Genomic DNA, 17,875 nt, shown 5'->3' with positions numbered 1-17,875 from the left:
TTGCCTGGGGAACCACCATATGCCATGAGTATGGCCCTAAAAAGCAAAACAAAACAAAAACACCAAAAAAACTTACATATATAAGGAAATACATATATGTGCATATATATATATATATATATATACACAAAAAACCACAGATATATTTTTAAGATAATAATAGGAAAATGTTTCATCCTCTTTTCCTCCTATATTTCAAATTAAATCAATTTAAACAAATAAAAAACTCCCACCTACTGCAGCTTTAATCATTTCCTTGGGCTTCTCAGTTGCTTGTATAGTTTTCAAACAATCTTGATCTTTGTTCCAAAGGAAAAGCTCTCCTGTAGTGAGTATCCCAGCCAGCCAGGCATCTGTTTCCAAAAAGGAAATCAATACTTATAATCCAACATTTCCCTTAAAAGTAACCCCAAATTATTTTTTAAGTTAATCTAGCCTTTTAAAAATATCAATACTACTTAACCATTACTGGATGTTGTTAGGACTATAACATCCTTCAACAAAGGCTGAAGACTCGGAATTTTCTTCTTTGTCCTTCCTGATAGCAAATTAATTTCATTTATGAATTTATCATCCAAGAGAAAAACAGCTTCATTTTCCTAAGAAACAAGTGAGAGATTTAAGAAATGCCAGAAGGTAATTCAAACTCTCATCTAGATAAAGTATCCCAGAAAGGGGAAAAAAAAAAAAAAAAAGACATTTCTTTTTGGCCACACCCTCAGCATGCAGAAGTTCCCGGGTCAAGGATCAAACCCAAGCCACAGCATAACTACAGCCACAGCAGGGACCATGTAGGATCCTTAACCCACTGAGCCACTAGGGAACTCCCGAAGTGATATTTAAGAAAGACTGTACATTAATAACTACACATTGTAAGGTTATGTAACCTGAAGATTTTTCATTCTATCTTAAAGTACCTCTTACTAGAATTCTTGGGGTAGATGACCTAATGGTTGCACTGTGACTTCGTTGAAATTTAAATCACTGTAATATCTTCCAACTCTGCTAGCCCAAACTGGTGTTTAATCTCATCTATCTGAACAGTAGCATGGGCAGGTTTTTAATTATTTACTTAGATTAAAAAAGATATGACTTCTCATTTCTGTTTTCGACTTTAATTTTAGAAAACATTGGGATAATGCTCTCATCTTGCTGGACATGAGACTTCTTGCTCACCTGTGTGAGAGTTCCAAGATTTACCAGGATGTGAAACTCACCATATACATCAAAAAGACCCTGACTGAGAGCTGGTTCTTTGAAAAAGTAAGCAAAATTGACAAATCTTTGGCCAGACTCACCAAGAAGAGGAGAGGAAAAAACCCAAATAAACAAAATAGTGAAAAAGGAGAAATCACAACAGATATTGCAGAAATACAAAAACCATAACAGAATACTATGAACAATTGTATGCCAACAAATTTGACAACCTAGAAGGAACGGACAACTTTCTAGAAACTTACAGCATGCCAAAACTGAATGAAGAAGAAACAGATCAACCGAACAGCCGATTACTAGAAATGAAAATGAATGTCATAAAAATACTCCCTATAAATAAAAATCCAGGACCAGATGGCTTCACAGGTGAATTCTGCCAAACATAAAAAGAGGAACTTATACCCATCCTCCTTAATCTTTTCCAAAAGGTTGAAGAAGAAGCAACACTCTCAAAGACATTCTATGAAGCCACCATCACCCTAGTACCAAAACCAAAGATACCATGAAAAAAGAAAACTATAGGCCAGTATCTCTGATGAATATAGACCCAAAAATTCTCGAAAAAATTTTAGCCAACTGAATCCAACAACATATAAAAAAAGATCATACACCAAAACCAAGTGGGATTCATCCCAGGTTCACAAGGATGGTTCAACATATGCAAATCAATCAACGTCATAAGCCACATTAACAAAAGAAAACTCAAAAACCACAAGATCATCTCAACAGATGCAGAAACAGCATTTGACAAAGTCCAACATTCATTCATGATAAAAACTCTAACCAAGGTGGGTATAGTGGGAACATACCTTAACATAATAAAAGCCACTTATGACAAACCCACAGCAAATATTATACTCAATGGAGAAAAGCTGAAAGCCTTCCCACTAAAATCTGGAACGAGACAAGGATGCCCATTCTCACCACTGTTATTCAACATAGTATTGGAAGTCCTAGCCACAGCAATCAGACAAACAAAAGAAGGAAAAGGTATCCAAGTTGGAAGAGAAGAGGTAAAATTGTCACTGTATGCAGATGACATGATACTATATATAGAAAACCATAAAGACTCAACCCCAAAACTACTCAAACTGATCAATGAATTCAGCAAAGTAGCAGGATATAAGATTAACATTCAGAAATCAGTTGCATTTCTGTATACTAACAATGAAACACTAGAAAAAGAATACAAAAATACAGTACCTTTTAAAATTGCACTCCAAAAAATCAAATACCTGGGAATACACCTGACCAAGGAGGTGAAAGATTTATGTGCTGAGAACTATAAAACATTAATCAAGGAAATTAAAGAGGATACGAAGAAATTCAATGCTTCTGGGTTGGAATAACTGATATTGTAAGAATGGCCATACTACCCAAAGCAATCTACAGATTCAATGCAATCCCTATCAAATTACCCATAACATTTTTCACAGAACTAAAACAAAACTATCCAAAAATTTATATGGAACCACAAAAGACCTAGAATTGCCAAAGAAATCCTAAGAACAAAAACCAAGCAGGAGGCATAACTCCCCCAGATTCCAGGCAATATTAGAAAGCCACAGGAATCAAGACAGTGAGGTACTGGTACCAAAACAGACATACAGACCAATGGAACAGAATAGAGAACCCAGAAATAAACCCAGACACCTATGGCCAATTAATCTTCAACAAAGGAGCCAAGAACATAAAATGGGAAAAAACAGTCTTTTCAACAAGTGGTGCTGGGAAAACGGGATAGCTGCATGTAAATCAATGAAACTGGAACACACACCTTCACACCATGCACAAAAATAACCTGAAAATGGCTTAAAGACTTAAATATAAGACAAGACATATCAAACTCCTAGAAGAGAACATATGCAAAACACTCTCTGACATCAACCTTACAAACGTTTTTTCAGGTCAGCCTCCCAAGGCAACAGAATGAGAGCAAAAATAAACCAATGGGACCTAATCAAACTGACAAGCTTTTGCACAGAAAAGAAAACCAAAAAGAAAACAAAAAGACAACTTACAGAATGGGAGAAAATAACTTCAAATGATGCAACTGACAAGGGCTTAATTTCTAGAATATACAAGCAACTTATACAACTCAACAACAAAAAAACCAACAATCCAATTGGAAAATGCGCAAAAGACCTGAATAGACATTTCTCCAAAGAAGATATACAGATGGCCAAAAAGCACATGAAAAAATGCTCAACATCACTGATTATTAGAGAAATGCAAATCAAAACTACTATGAGGTACCACCTCACACCAGTTAGAATGGCCATCATTAATATGTCCACAAAAAACGAATACTGGAGAGGATGTGGAGAAAAGGGAATCCTCCTGCACTGTTGGTGGGAATGTAAATTGGTACAACCACTATGGACAACAGTGTGGAGGTATCCCAGAAAACTATACATAGAGCTACCACATGACCCAGAAATCCCACTCTTGGGCATATACCCGGACAAAATTTTCCTTGAAAAAGACACAGGCACCCGCATGATCATGGCAGCACTGTTCACAATAGCCAAGACATGGAAACAACCTAAATGTCCAAATGACAGACGACTGGATTAAGAAGATGTGGTATATGTACACAATGGACTACTACTCAGCCATAAAAAAGAACAAAATAATGCCATTTGCTATAACACAGATGAAACTACAGACTCTCATACTGAGTGAAGTCAGAAAGAGAAAGACAAATACCATATGATTTATCACTTATATCTGGAATCTAATATAGGGCACAAATGAAACTTTCCACAAAAATGAAAATCAAGGACATGGGGAACAGACTTGTGGTTGCTAAGAGGGAGGGGGAAGGAGTAGGAGGGACCGGGAATTTGGGGTTAATAGATGCAAACTATAGCCTTTGAAATGGATTAGCAATGGGATCCTGCCGTACAGCATCAGGAACTATATCTGGTCATGTGTGATGGAGCATGATAATGTGAGAAAAAAAAAGAATGTATATATGTATGTGTGACTGGGTCACCTTGCTGTGCAGCAGAAAATTGACAGAACAATGTAAATCAGCTATAATGGAAAAAATTAAAATTATTTAAAAAGAATAAAGAATAAATTTTTTAAAAAGACCCTGTAGGAGTTCCCATTGGGGCTCAGCAGTAACGAACCCAACTATACCCATGAGGATGTGGGTTCAATCCGTGGCCTTGCTCAGTGGGTTAAGGATCCGGCGTTGCCACGAGCTGTGGTGTAGGTTGCAAATGTAGCTCAGATCTGGCGCTGCTGCGGCTTTGGCATAGGCCAGCAGCTGTAACTCTGATTCGACCCCTAGCCCAGGAACTGCCATATGCCATGAGTACAGCCCCCAAGAGACAAAAAAATAAATAAATAAAAGACCCTGTAGCTGTTAGTTTTCAGAGTGAAAGGCATGCTCAGCCTCAACTGCAGAGAGGCTTTCTGGCTGGACAATCTCAAAAACTGGGATTTACAGGGTAAAGATATTATGTCCCAGAAGATAAAGTGATGGAGAAAATAATGAAAGAGTAATGAAAGTAATGACAACTTTGATTAGACCACAGAGAAACTGATGCCCCCTCCCCATCTCTGCCAGCCTCTTACCACCAAATATACAAAACTCTGTTCAGTGGGAAGGTGATTGTTCTACAGATCATTTTATTTTAATGTCATAGAACATTCATCAATCTTAGACACAAAGTACACATTTAACACATATTACAATTGATGTTGTATGACTAAAGAAAAACCCACCTGTCCCAACCAGGAGACTCGTGGCCAGGGTTTTTTCTGCTTGATACTTGTTGAAGTCAAAACTTCTAATCTTATCTCCATGCTTGTTAAGATATTAATGACAAATTAAGTCAGAAGTCATGAAGTGCTGTAAAACACAAAGCAAGGAGTTCCTGCTGTGGTGCAGCAGGTTAAGGGTCCAGTGTTGTCTCTGTGGCAGCTCAAGTTTGATCCTTGGACCAGTGCAGGGGGTTAAGGATCCAGAATTGCCACAGCTGTGGCATAGGTAGCAGCTGTGGCTCAGATTTGAGCCCTGGCCCAGGAACTTCCACATGCTGCAGGCACAGCCAAAATAAATTTAAAAATTAAAGAATACCATTCTTCAATAAGAGGAACCAGAGCTCCTAGGAAAAAAACAGCTGATTTCAGGGATGGGGTAGGAGAGGAACCAGACGGATCTGGACCACCTTTTTGTTCCAAAGTAAGGAAAATAAACATATGATGGAGGGCATGTCCAAAAAAAAGAGGAATGAAACTGAAGAGCCAAATTTGGGATGCTCTGAGCATCAAATTAAATGAGATGATGGAGTTCCCGTCGTGGCACAGTGGTTAACGAATCCGACTAGGAACCATGAGGTTGCGGGTTCGATCTCTGCCCTTGCTCAGTGGGTTAAGGATCCGGGGTTGCCGTGAGCTGTGGTGTAGGTTGCAGATGTGGCTCGGATCCCGCGTTGCTGTGGCTCTGGCGCAGGCCGTTGGCTACAGCTAACCCTAACCCTAAAGCTCTGAATTAGACCCCTAGCCTTGGAACCTCCATATGCCGTGGGAGTAGCCCTAGAAAAGGCAAAAAGATTAAAAAAAAATAAAAAATAAATGAGATGAACAACAGGTTAGTCTATTAAATAAAGTAGAAAAAAATGAGACCACACTTCTATGGCAGTAGATGTGGATGATCAACATTTTGCCATTATCACAGTAAAAACTGATTCAGGAAAAAAACATCAACAGATGTTAAATCAGGCAGAAGGAGAAAGAAGATGATGATGAGGAACAATATACCTACACAATCCAGAGATACCTCCCCACATATTACTTAATAATTTGCAAAGAAAAAAATACTAACAATAGTGGAGACAAGAGATACTATCTTAACCTACAAGGGGCAAACATGCTCCTCTAGTTGTGACACTTAAAAAAGAAGAGAACGTTACTTATACAAAATTTCAATCAAAAAATGCAAACCGAGGCCTATTCATAAAGAAACTAATCCATAGAGGAAAATAATATAAAATAAGAGACGACTACTTTTTACAAGTGTCAATGTCATCAGAAACAAAGCTTGGAGTTCTCACTGTGGCGCAACAGGATCAACAGCGTCTCTGCAGTCTGAAGGACACAGGTTTGATCCCCGGCCTGGCACAGCAGGTTAAAGGATCCAGCATTGCCAATGCAACTGCTGCGTAGGTCGAAATTCTGGCTCAGATCTGATTCGTGGTCTGGGACCTCCGTATGCTGTGGGGTGGCCAAAAAAGGGAAAAAAAGAAAGGAAACAAAATTCAAGAGCTGTTCCAAGTTAAAGCAGACTAACAATATAAGTGCAGCATAATATCCTTAACTTTATATCCTTAACTTTAATCTGTACCAGAAAAGAAAACTTGATGTAAAGAATATTATTGTAACAGAGTTCCCGTTGTGGCTCAGCAGTAACAAACCTGACTAGTAACCATGAGGACTCAGGTTTGATTTCCTGACCTGACCTCAATCAGTGGGTTAAGGATTGGGCATTGCTGTCACTGTGGCATAGGCTAGCAGCTACAGCTCCAATTGGACCCCTAGCCTGGGAATTTCCATATGCCTCAGGTGCAGCCCTGGGGAAAACAGAATGTTATTGTGACAACTGACATAATGTAAACTTAAAATTATTTCAGATTTTAAAAAGGCAATTTTAAAAAACTGATCATGACTGGATATTAGATAACGTCAGGGGATTATTATTATCTTTTTTTTTGTCTTTTTGCCTTTTCTAGGGCCCCACTCCCTTGGCATATGAAGGTTCCCAGGCTAGGGGTCCAATCGGAGCTGTAGCCACCAGCCCACTGCTAGAGCCACTGCAACGCGGGATCTGAGCCACATCTGCAACCTACACCACAGCTCAAGGCAACACCGGATCCCCAACCCACTGAGCAAGGCCAGGGATCGAACCTGAAACCTCATGGTTCCTAGTCAGATTCGTTAACCACTGCTCCACGAAGGGAACCCCAAAGAATTATTTTTTTAAAGAGCCCTTTTAGATATGGGAGGAGTTCCCGTGTGGTGCAGTGGAAACGAATATGACTAGGAACCATGAAGTTGAGAGTTTGATCCCTGGCTTCATTCAGCGGGTTAAGGATCCAGAGTTGCCATGAGCTGTGGTGCAGGTTGCAGTCGCGGCTCTAATCCGATGCTGCTGTGGTGTAGGCCAGTGGCTACAGCTCTGATTCGACCTGGGAACCTACATATGACGCCGGTGCGGCCCTAAAAAGCGGAAGAAAAAAAAAAAAAGTCCTCCTAGATATGGGACATTCAGTATATAATTAAATATACCAGGGATTTGCTTTAAAATACTCCATATGGGAGCTCCCTGGTGTCTTAGTGGGGTAAGGAACCAGCATTTGTCATTGCAGGGGCTCAGGTTGCTCGCAGCTCTGGCTCGGGTTAGATCCCTGCCCTGGGAACGTCCACGTGCTGCAGGCGAGCCAAAAAGAAAAAACGTAAAGGATAAAAAGACAGCTACTCGCATTTCAAGATGCGAAGATAGAGCTCTACAGAATTTGATGGTGGATAGCCTTCTATCTTTAACTCTAAAAATCATCTCCTGTTACATAGCAAAGGTCATTTCTACGACGTACTTAACTGACACTCCAAACACTAATGATACGTATGGATCAATACTTGAAACAAGTCAAATTAGTTAATGGAAGGAAGAGATCTAAAAATAAATTGGATCACACTCATAAAACGTGTGAGGAGAAAACAGATGAAGTCTATCCCCCAATTACATTTATTTAAAACACACAGGAGATGGGGGTAGGGGGATGTGCTTGGATTGTGGGATGGAAATCCTGTGAAATTGGATTGTGATGGTCATTACACAACTACAGACGTGATAAATTCACTTGAGTAATTAAACACACACACACACAGGAGAAAGCAATTTCAAGAGAATCATCCAAGTCGTTGTGTGGTATCCACCGCAGACGAGTCTAAGAAACCGCGTCCATTCTTCAGAGTCAATTTATGCCGCACTAAGGGCAAACAGAAGAGTTTCCCCACGACTACTTCGTACAAATCCTCCCCAGGAGACTTCTCGGAGTTTCCCACCCGGCCCTGAGGGGGGCCACGCCGCCCTTTACCCGGCGCGGTGCCATCGAGGTGCCCACCGGAGACAGGGCAGGAGCTGGAGGACCGCGGTCCGGGGCCGAGGTCTGGCCCAAACAGGGCTTCGTCCTTACCGTCCTTAGCCAGCCGGAGGGCGACCTGGGCCTCTCGGAGCCTCCGTCAGGCTGAGGATGCTGCGGCGGGGAGGGGGGACAACGCCAGAGGAGCTGGGGGACCCGGCAGTGGGAAAGGACGAGGGGGCTGGGAAGGTCGCGGACGTGCAAGACACAAGGGTGTGAGCCGGACGGACAGAGAGGTCCGAGAACGCTGCGGGCCGGAAGGCGTGAGGAGGAGGCTGGGGCCGCGAAGATTAGGAATCTGCGGGCACTTACCTCCGCCAGGGCCTGGCCAGGCCAGGGCTGGAAAAGCGCGGAGAGGCTGACTGCGAAGAGGGTAATGCGGCAGAGAGGAGGGAGGGCGAGGGCCGCGAACCCAGCCACCCGCTCGGACAGTAGCCTGCGCCCTGGCGACGGCGGACGGCGGGGAGGGGGACGAGAGCGAGCACCGCCAATGCGCCTGCTCCGACCCCGCGGGCGCGCAGGGAGGGAGGCTCCACATGCTCCACCCTCCTCTCCACTGGGTCTCCCAGGGTTCCCGCCCGCCTCTTTTCCGCGATCCGGAGCCGCCACGCCATCTCCTCGCCTCCGCCTCCTCGGATCGGCCAACGATTCTTCCTCTCACTGTCTCCTCCACTTCGGCAGGTCTTTCGTGTTCACCTCCCTGTGGATTCCCGGACACACGCCTTTGAGTAGCCCAGGCGATGCACAGCGTTTTTCAGGAAACCGTTTAATAAACGACTGATATGTAAATCACGGGATGTCATAACCGTAGTGGAGACCTCTATAGACCTGAGAATAAACTAGCCTCCACGGATCAGGTGGGCAGCTTAAAGCACGGAGGAAATCGTGTCCGTGCTGCAATCCTAGCGGTTTATTTACTACACTGTTTTCGCCTCTGTCCGGGTTTCTGCCTACGGACTGGAAACAGAGGGCAGGGACAGGCAACTCTTTAGCCTGGAATAGCATTTTTCTGTAGCTTCAATTTGTATGCCTTAGGCGGAGGCATACTCTCCGTTTCCCTAGCCGCCCTCCACTCTTCACTCGCTGATGTCACTTGCCCTGTGTTTGAAGGCATTTTGACTGGGTATGTTCTGCTGGCTACGTCCAGCCCTCTCAAATGGAGAATTATCAGATTGGTTTATCCTGGCAAGCAAAGGGTACAGGGAAGGAGGACTTTCCACACCATCATAAATCACAACTATCCCTGTGTCTCTGTGTGGGAGGAGCAGCAGCTGCAATACTGACCTCTCAGCGTCGTTTATGTCAAAGCTTACAGAACTGAGGTGGTACGTGTCCACTCAAAGCCACAAGCATCCTACATAAATCTTGCTAGAATTAGCACAAAGTCTTGAGCAGAAAAATTCAAGAACTAAGAAATCCTAGCTTATTCCCACAATTTGCTGTGCTTCCTTTTCTAGGGGGCTGTGGCTGACTTTGCTGTATAGCCATCAGACCTAAGGGTATTGGTGTAATTCTGGAGTTGACTGTTCTGAACTTTTATTCTTTAAAATTGTATGGGAATGCCTACAGTTTGCTAAAATAGAAATTGTACCTATCATATATCAAACACATTGCTAGATATAAAGAGAGGAAGCACTTCTGTCCCTATTCAAATGAGATTTATAGATTCTTAAAGCCCAGTGCAATGATAAATTTCAGGATACCAGTGTCCACAGAGCCCCTTTTCTCTATCTGGGAGATGAGGAGGTCAGAACTATCTAGTCTAGGTTTTGATCAAGGAGTAGTTCAGTTTAAAGCCTATCCATTTTGTGGTGCTTGTGGACTTCCAGGTAGAACCATCTAGTGAACAATTAGACTTGTGGTTCAGAAGCCCAATGGGAGGGCTGTCAATGTAGACTATATAACCTAACCATGTCTCTCCATCAGCCTGCCCTGCACTTTTTAAAGGTCGCCTCTCTTTAATATATATTGATGAGCAAGGGTTTAGTGGAGAATACCAATTCTTACGAGGTGAGAGGAATGGAAGGGAACCAAGAACGTGGTGTAGGAAAGCATGAAAGCTTAGGAAGGAAGAGCCTAGGAAGGGATCATCAACCATGTGAAAGTTCAAGTAAAGTTAAAAAAAAAAAAAAAAAAGCCTGAGACTTCCCCCATCAGATTTAGTGTTTCATAGTTATAGTGCCAGATTTATAATAACTGAAGTCCTTTTGGTAGCAGATAGTAAAATCAAATCTAATTAACTTTATCAAGAGAAGGAATTGATTGTATAAATTGTGGAGTATCCCACAGAATCGAAGGAATAGTTTCAACAACCAATTCTTGGGAAGTACTGGAACCATGACAGATCAGACTTTCTCTCTAAAGCAGTGCTATCCAATAGAAACTGCTGTGATGATGAAAATGTTCTATATCTGCTTTATCCAACATGGTAGCCATTAGCAACAAATGATATTGAACACAGGACATGTAGCTAGTGCAACTGAGACCCTGAATTTTTCATTTTAATTAAATTCAAATAACTGCGTGTGGCTAGCGGCTCCTGTGTTGTACAGTGCAGCTTTATTAAAGCCTCGCCATTAGCCTGATTCAGCTCTAATTTTTCTGAGCCTGTGTCTCACTTCAGAATTGCAAATCTCAGGATTCTCGCCATGGTGTAGTGGGTTAAGAATCCCACTGCAGCGACTTGGGTCACTGCAGAGGTATGGGTTCCATCCCTAGCCAGCACAGTGGGTTAAAAGGATCCAGCATTGCTGGAGTTCCCGTCATCCTGGCTTAGTGGAAATGAATACGACTAGTATTCATGAAGATGCAGATTCAATCTCTGTCTTCGATCATTGGGTTAAGGATCCGGTGTTGCCGTGAGCTGTGGTGTAGTTTGCAGACGCGGCTCGGATCCCGCGTTGCTGTGGCTCTGGCATAGGCCAATGGCTGCAGCTCCGATTGGACCCCTAGCCTGGGAATCTCCATATGCCGCGGGAGCGGCCCAAAGAAATAGCAAAAAGACAAAAAAATAATAATAATAATAAATAAAAAGCAAAAAATAAAATAAGTTTTGAAACTAAAATAAAAGGATCCAGCATTGCTGCAGCTGTGGCTTAGATTCAATCCCTGGCCAGGGAACTTCCATGTGCCACAGATGTGGTCATTAAAAAAAAAAAAAATTGCAAATCACTTGGAGAGAAAATGCTAGTGGTACAGTTTAGGCAAAGGACCTACTCCTGGATCAGTCGGTTAAGGCTAAGATCACATAGTGCAGAAATGGCTTGTCTGTGTGTATCCAAAGCCATTCTCCACCCCTACCCCACCCTCACTCCACCAGGTGGAATCATTGTAAGCTGAGGTCTATTATAAGATGGAGTGATAAATTATTTAGGGAACAATTAAGCTGCCATGTCAAAAAGCCTCTATCATAAATTAACATAGACCATTATTTCTCTCTTATGTAACTATTACAAAGTGAGTGATTGTTTGGTAGAGTAGCTGTGCGTCGTCCAGTTATTCAGAGATTCAGGTTCCTTTGAGATTCTTACTCAGTAATTCTCCAGTGTCTTGTTGCATAGTCAAGACCATGTCACTGTGGCGTTCCCATGTGGTGCCACTGTGTCTCACATTCAGTCCCCGGCCCAGGAATTTCCATATGCCAAGAGTGGGGCCAATACACAAACAAAAGACCGAGGTGTCAGTGGATTCCAGCCAAAGGAAAGGGGGAAAAGAGAGAGCAAACCCACAGGCTTGATACCGGCATCCAGAGGTAATACACAAATATTTCTGTATACATCATTTTGGAGGGAACTTAGTCACTCGGTCACACCTAACCAGGCTGGGAAATGTAGATTAGCAATAATCTACATCTACCCAGTAAGACTGAAAGCTTTTGTGGTGGACAATTTGCAGTCTTCATCACAAATAGTTAGAATATAAAAAATAATACCTGTTTCCTGCCTTCAAGGGTGTGGCAGGTATGGCAAGGAGATAGAAGAGTATATGTAACTAGCAATGAATAAGAAACTGCTGTAAGAACCCAAAGAATGACTTAAAACAGTGTTCCTCAAAATTTAATGTACATTTGAATCCCCTGGAAATTTGTTAAAATGCAGATTCTGATTCAGTAGGCTCGGGATCGGTGGGGCCTTGAGATTGTGCTCCTAAAAAGCTTCCAGGTGATGCTGATGCTGCGGGTCCTTGGACCAGACTTTGAGTAGAATGTGGTTGCAGTTGCAGCAAACACCACGGAGGAAATGGCATTTGAGCTCTGTATTATGGTACAGTGATTAAGAGTCCAGTTTAGGGAGTTTCCTACTCTGGCACAGCAGAAATGAATCCAACTAGTATCCATGAGGATGCGTGTTCGATCCCTGGCCTTACTCAGTGGGTCAGGGATCCAGCGTTGCCATGGGCTGTGTTGTAGGTTGGCAGCTGTAGCTCTGATTTGACACTTACCCTGGGAAATTCCATATGCCCTGGGTGTGGCCCTAAAAAGCAAAATAAGTAAATGAATAGCTTACCTTTAGGAGCTCCCTTGTGGTATAGCAAGTTAAGGATCCGGCATGTCACTGCAGTGGCTTGGGTCACTGCTGTGGCTGATGTTTGATCCCTGGCCAGAGAATCTCCACATGCCTTAGGCATAGCCGAAAACAAATTTGCCTACCTTTAAGCCTAATGAAGATTTTAAGTAACAGAGAACCCCACACAAACTGGATTTAACGGTGAGAGTTGATTGCCTCATTATCCCAGGGGTTCAGCAGGTTTCTTACAAATTTTGACCAGGCAGGGCTCTTGTTCTCTTTTTCTCTAAATCTCTTCACCATGCTCTTGGTCTTTAGGCTGGCTTTTTTTTGCTGTAAAGTGAGAAGATGGCACATTTGCACTTATTTTCCTTGTAAAATATAGTTAAATTCTTTTTCTATAAGTAAGCATTCTTCTTGAGCCTCCACCCAAATGTGTAGCAGGGAAAGTCTTTACCCTGACAATTTTTTTTCTTTCTTTTTCTGGCCGCCCCACAGCATATGGAGTTCCCAGGCCAGGAATCAGATCTGAGCCACTGTTGCGACCTATGTTTCAGCTGAGGCAATGCCGGATCCCTCTTAACCCACTTTGCAGGGCTGGGGATCGAGCCTGCATCCTGGCGATGCAGAGATGATGCTGACTCATTGGGCCACAGCAGGAACTCCTACCTTGACAATTAATAATATTTCCATTTCTTCTTCAGTAAAGTCTCTTTCAAATAAATACTCTGTCTTGTAGATTGTCTTCTTCACTATTTACTCAACCTACCCATAGTGTTGGTGGTCGGAGGGGTTATGGGCCCTAAAGGCAGTGGGGAGAGGGTGCTTGCATTCAAATTTTGTTTTCTAGCAGTGAGATCCTGCTGTATAGCACAGCAAACTATATATATAGTGACTTGTGATAGAACATGATGGAGGATAATGTAAGAAAAAGAATATATATATATGTATGACTGGGTCACTTTGCTGTATAGTAGAACTTAGAACACTGTAAACCAACTATAATGGAAAAAAATTAATATCATTTAAAAAATTGTCTTCTATATTCTTAGCCATCACTGCTTCGGGATGTCTAATATTGGCTCCTAAGTCTCTTGCATTGGTGTCTGCTGTGGTGTCTATAGCTAGAGAGTCTCTGATTAATGATGCCATGCCCATGAAGGCTCAGCCTCATCCTTTCCACACACACCCCATGGCCGCACTTGCATCACATGGAAGTTCCCGTGCTAGAAGTCAATTGGAGCTGTAGCTGCTGGCCTATGCCACAGCCACAGCAATGCTGGATCTGAACATCTTCAACCTACGCCATAGCTTGGCATCCACCTGAGATCCTTAACCCACTGAGTGAGGTCAGGGATCAAACCTGCATCCTCAGGGATACTAGTCGGTTTTTTTGTTTGTTTGGTTGTTTTTGGGGGGGTCTTTCTTGCTGTTTTTTTAGGGCTGCACCTGTGGCATATGGAGGTTCCCAGGCCAGGGGTCCAGTCAGAGATACAGCTGCCTGCCTACGCTACACCCACAGCACCATCAGATTCCAGCCACATCTGCAACCTACACCACAGCTCACGGCAATGCCAGATCCTTAACCCACTGAGCAAGGCCAAGGATCAAACCCGCAACCTCATGGTTCCTAGTCAGATTTGTTTTAGCTGCACCACGACGAGAACTCCATTAGGCAGGTTCTTAACCTGCTGAGCTACAACAGGAACTCCTCAGCCGCATCCTTCATCTCTCCATTCTTTTTCCTTTACAGTGGGGGACCTTGCTGTCACGTTCCCAAGAACATGTGAGAATGTTCTGTGCCTTGAATGAGACATAAGAGCTAAGAGCAGGTCAGGAGTAATGACTCAGCTCTTTTCTCTAATGATTACATGTTACCATGGTTTATTCTGCTGGGATCACCCCCATATTGGGAGAAGGGGAGCATCCTAAAGGTCAATCTTTAGCAATATCCAGGAAAATGTATTCTGCTCTCGTGTTCCCTTCAATACCATCCGCATGAGATTTTTACCTTGAATACAGGTGTGTCTGATTTTTATTTCCACTGCCCCAGAAGGGCTTTCTTCTTCCTCCTGGATAGTACTGTTCTTACACATATTCTGAGTCCTCTCTGGATTGTCCCTGCATTGTGGCAAAACTGCATTTTCAGACTTTAATGCTTCGATTTGATATCACAAGAAATTTAGAGGGTCCCTTTCTCTATGATTAAAGGTGAGCTGTTTCATATGTGCAAAGAGCTGCTATGTTTCCCTGGAGGATAGCGGCTGTGAGCCAGAGATGGCTCAGTCCCCAGCAGGTCTCTCAGGGATTCAGGTGGACATCTGTAAGCTGTGTCGGTGGGGACAGCATTCAGAAGCAGAACTGCAGGGTCTGAGACCAGGGAGTTGATTCACAGAGGCACTCTTTGGCCTGATGGTGGCCTGCTCTCAAGGCGTCCAGGCCTGAATGCATACATACTTGGTTGACGACATACAGACAGAGGTGAGGCAAATGAAATGTAGAGGAAGTTACAGTGCAGAGCCTTGAGTAGAATTGCTCCTTTCCCCTGTGCACCTTCCTCGAGCATGCATTTTCTAGAAAAAAAAAAAAGTGAACTGTTTAGACAGTTGTCTCACTAAGGAATTGAATAATTTTGCTTGGAAAGGAATTCCTGTTGTGGCTCAGTGGTAACGAACCTGACTATTATCCATGAAGACATGGGTTCGATCCCTGGCCTCGCTCAGTGGGTTAAGGATCTGGCATTGCCAAGTCACAGATGCAGCTCCGATCTGGCATTGTTGTGACTGTGGCATAGCATGGTAGCTACAGCTCTGATTTGATCCCTAGCCTGGGAACTTCCTTATGCCATGAGTGTGGCCCTAAAAAGACAAACAAACAAAAACCAAAAAAAAAAAAAAAATTTTGCTTGGAGACCCAAAGCTGAAAACAAAACCTTTGTTCCAGTTGGTTTCTATCTTCTCCTCTACAAAGGGGTGAATACCATTGATTCAATGAATGGGTAATATGTTGGCTTTAGAATGTGTCAACTTTGCTAGGCTGAATTACACATTTTAGAATTCCCTTCCCTGTATGTTTCCAGCCAGAATAGACCACAAGAGAGATGATTAGGGGAGATCTGAGAGCAGAAGTTTACTGCAGCAATTTGGTAGCTCACATATATGGCCATTTATCTGCTGGCTCACTTTGTTGTCATAAGGCAGTGGCAGAACTTGCAGCTGCTCTAACTTCCCTTGGATCCTCTCTCAGAGGCTCCAACTCCTGTGACAGGTGTTAAGCTCCAGAAAGCACCAGCTCCTGCTTCACTCATATGAGAAACAACTGCCGTGAGTTTGGGTCCATCCTCAAGCTTGTAAGTCCCAGGCTTTCCTTATTCTCTTCTGCTTTGTAGCCTTCTTTCCTTGCTGATCCGCTGCTCTGTGAACTTCAAGCTCCAGCATCCGATGCAGACGGCTGTACAGCGGCAACTTGAACCAGCTCTCATGATTGCAGAAAGTCAAATCCCTGGAAACACACACACACAAACACTTTCTAGTGCTTCTTTGTCTTTGATCAAACATAGTGTTCAAGGCAACAAGATTTGACAAATATAAAATGACTTCCCAGAGTTCCCATCGTGGCTCAGGGGAAAGAAATCTGACTGGTATCCATGAGGACGCAGGTTCAATCCTTGGCCTTGTTCAGTGGATAAAGTGTCCAGCATTGCCGTGAACTGTGAGGTAGGTCATAGACGAGGCTGGGATCTGGCGTTGATGTGGCTGTGGTGTAGGCCAGCAGCTACAGCTCCGATTCGACCCCTTGCCTGGAAACATCCATATGCTGTGGGTGTAGCCCTAAAAAGACAAAAAAAAAAAAATGACTTCCCAAAATAGTCTTTAAAAATATCATCCTGGAGTTCCTGTCGTGGTGTGGCAGAAATGAATCCAACTAGGAGCCATGAGGTTTCGGGTTCGATCCCTGGCCTTGCTCAGTGAGTTAAGGATCCGGTGTTGCCCTCAGCTGTGGTGTAGGTTACAGACACAGCTCGGATCTGGCATTGCTATGGCTGCGGCATAGTCCAGTAGCAACAGCTCTGTTTAGACCCCTAGCCTGGGAAACTCCACATGCCGTGAGTGCGGCCCTAAAAAGACAAAGGACAAAAAATAAAAATAAATAAAAATAAAAATATCAGAGCTGTGAGCTAACCCTAACCCTAACCCTATCCATGTTGCTGCATATGCCATGGGTGTGGCCCTAAAAAGACCCTCCCCCCCAAAAAAAGAAAGAAAAAGAAAAGAAAGAATCTGACTGCAGTGGCTTGGGTTGCTGCCATCCTCATGGATAGTAGTTGTGTTCTTAACCTGCTGAACCACAAAGGGAACTCCTTTGTGTCTAGTGTGTATATGTTAATCCCAAACTCCTAATTTATTCTTTCCCTCATGTTTCCCCTTTGGTAATGGTAAGTTTGGTTTTGGAAGATTTGAGTCTGTTTCTGTTTTGTTAAGTTCATTTGCATCCTTTTTATTAGATTCCATTAGTGATCTCATATCATATTTGCCTTTCTCTGTTTGACCTACTTAACTTAGTATGATAATTTCTAGGTGCATCCATGTTGCTGCAAATGACATTATTTCATTCATTTTATGGCTCAGTAATATTCCATTGTATATATGTACCACATCTTCTTTATCCAATCTTCTCTTGATGGGCATGCTGTTTTCTGTTCCTGAACTTTGTGTAAATGGAATCAGACTCCATATATGTTTTGTTACTTTTTTTTTTTTTTGGTCTTTTTGGCATTTCTTGGGTCACCCCCACGGCATATGGAGGTTCCCAGGTAGGGGTCTAATCGGAGCTGTAGCCTCCAGCCTGCACCAGAGCCACAGCAACTCGGGATCTGAGCCACGTCTGCGACCTACACCACAGCTCACAGCAACACCAGATCCTTAACCTGCTGAGCAAGGCCAGGGATCAAACCCGAAATCTCATGGTTCCTAATTGGATTCGTTAACCACTGCGCCACGA

General features: G+C 43.1%; 1 protein-coding gene across 6 annotated transcripts in view; it reads right to left on the bottom strand.

Moving 5' to 3' along the window:
• The window catches only part of CPLANE1 (ciliogenesis and planar polarity effector complex subunit 1), a 131,043-nt gene extending 122,202 nt beyond the window's left edge, over positions 1 to 8,841 (bottom strand). For 3 of the 6 annotated variants that reach the window (XM_047766864.1, XM_047766881.1, XM_047766891.1), the window contains exons 1-5: positions 8,682 to 8,839; positions 6,285 to 6,444; positions 4,954 to 5,080; positions 464 to 599; positions 234 to 353 (exon numbers count right to left, since the gene is read on the bottom strand). In XM_047766864.1, the coding sequence (XP_047622820.1) occupies positions 234 to 353; positions 464 to 599; positions 4,954 to 5,034 (337 nt within the window). In that variant the 5' untranslated portion in view covers positions 5,035 to 5,080; positions 6,285 to 6,444; positions 8,682 to 8,839. Of the gene's footprint in view, positions 1 to 233; positions 354 to 463; positions 600 to 4,953; positions 5,141 to 6,284; positions 6,445 to 8,681 lie in introns of those variants that run through there. The other 3 variants (XM_047766908.1, XM_047766899.1, XM_047766871.1) reach the window with 3 other exon arrangements.
• Between the last annotated feature and the right edge of the window lie 9,034 nt (positions 8,842 to 17,875).

The sequence above is a fragment of the Phacochoerus africanus genome, chromosome 1 (assembly GCF_016906955.1).
Source record: "Phacochoerus africanus isolate WHEZ1 chromosome 1, ROS_Pafr_v1, whole genome shotgun sequence".
NCBI lineage: Eukaryota > Metazoa > Chordata > Mammalia > Artiodactyla > Suidae > Phacochoerus > Phacochoerus africanus.
Note: the sequence above shows the minus strand (reverse complement) of the source record. Positions and strands in the feature narration are given on the sequence as shown.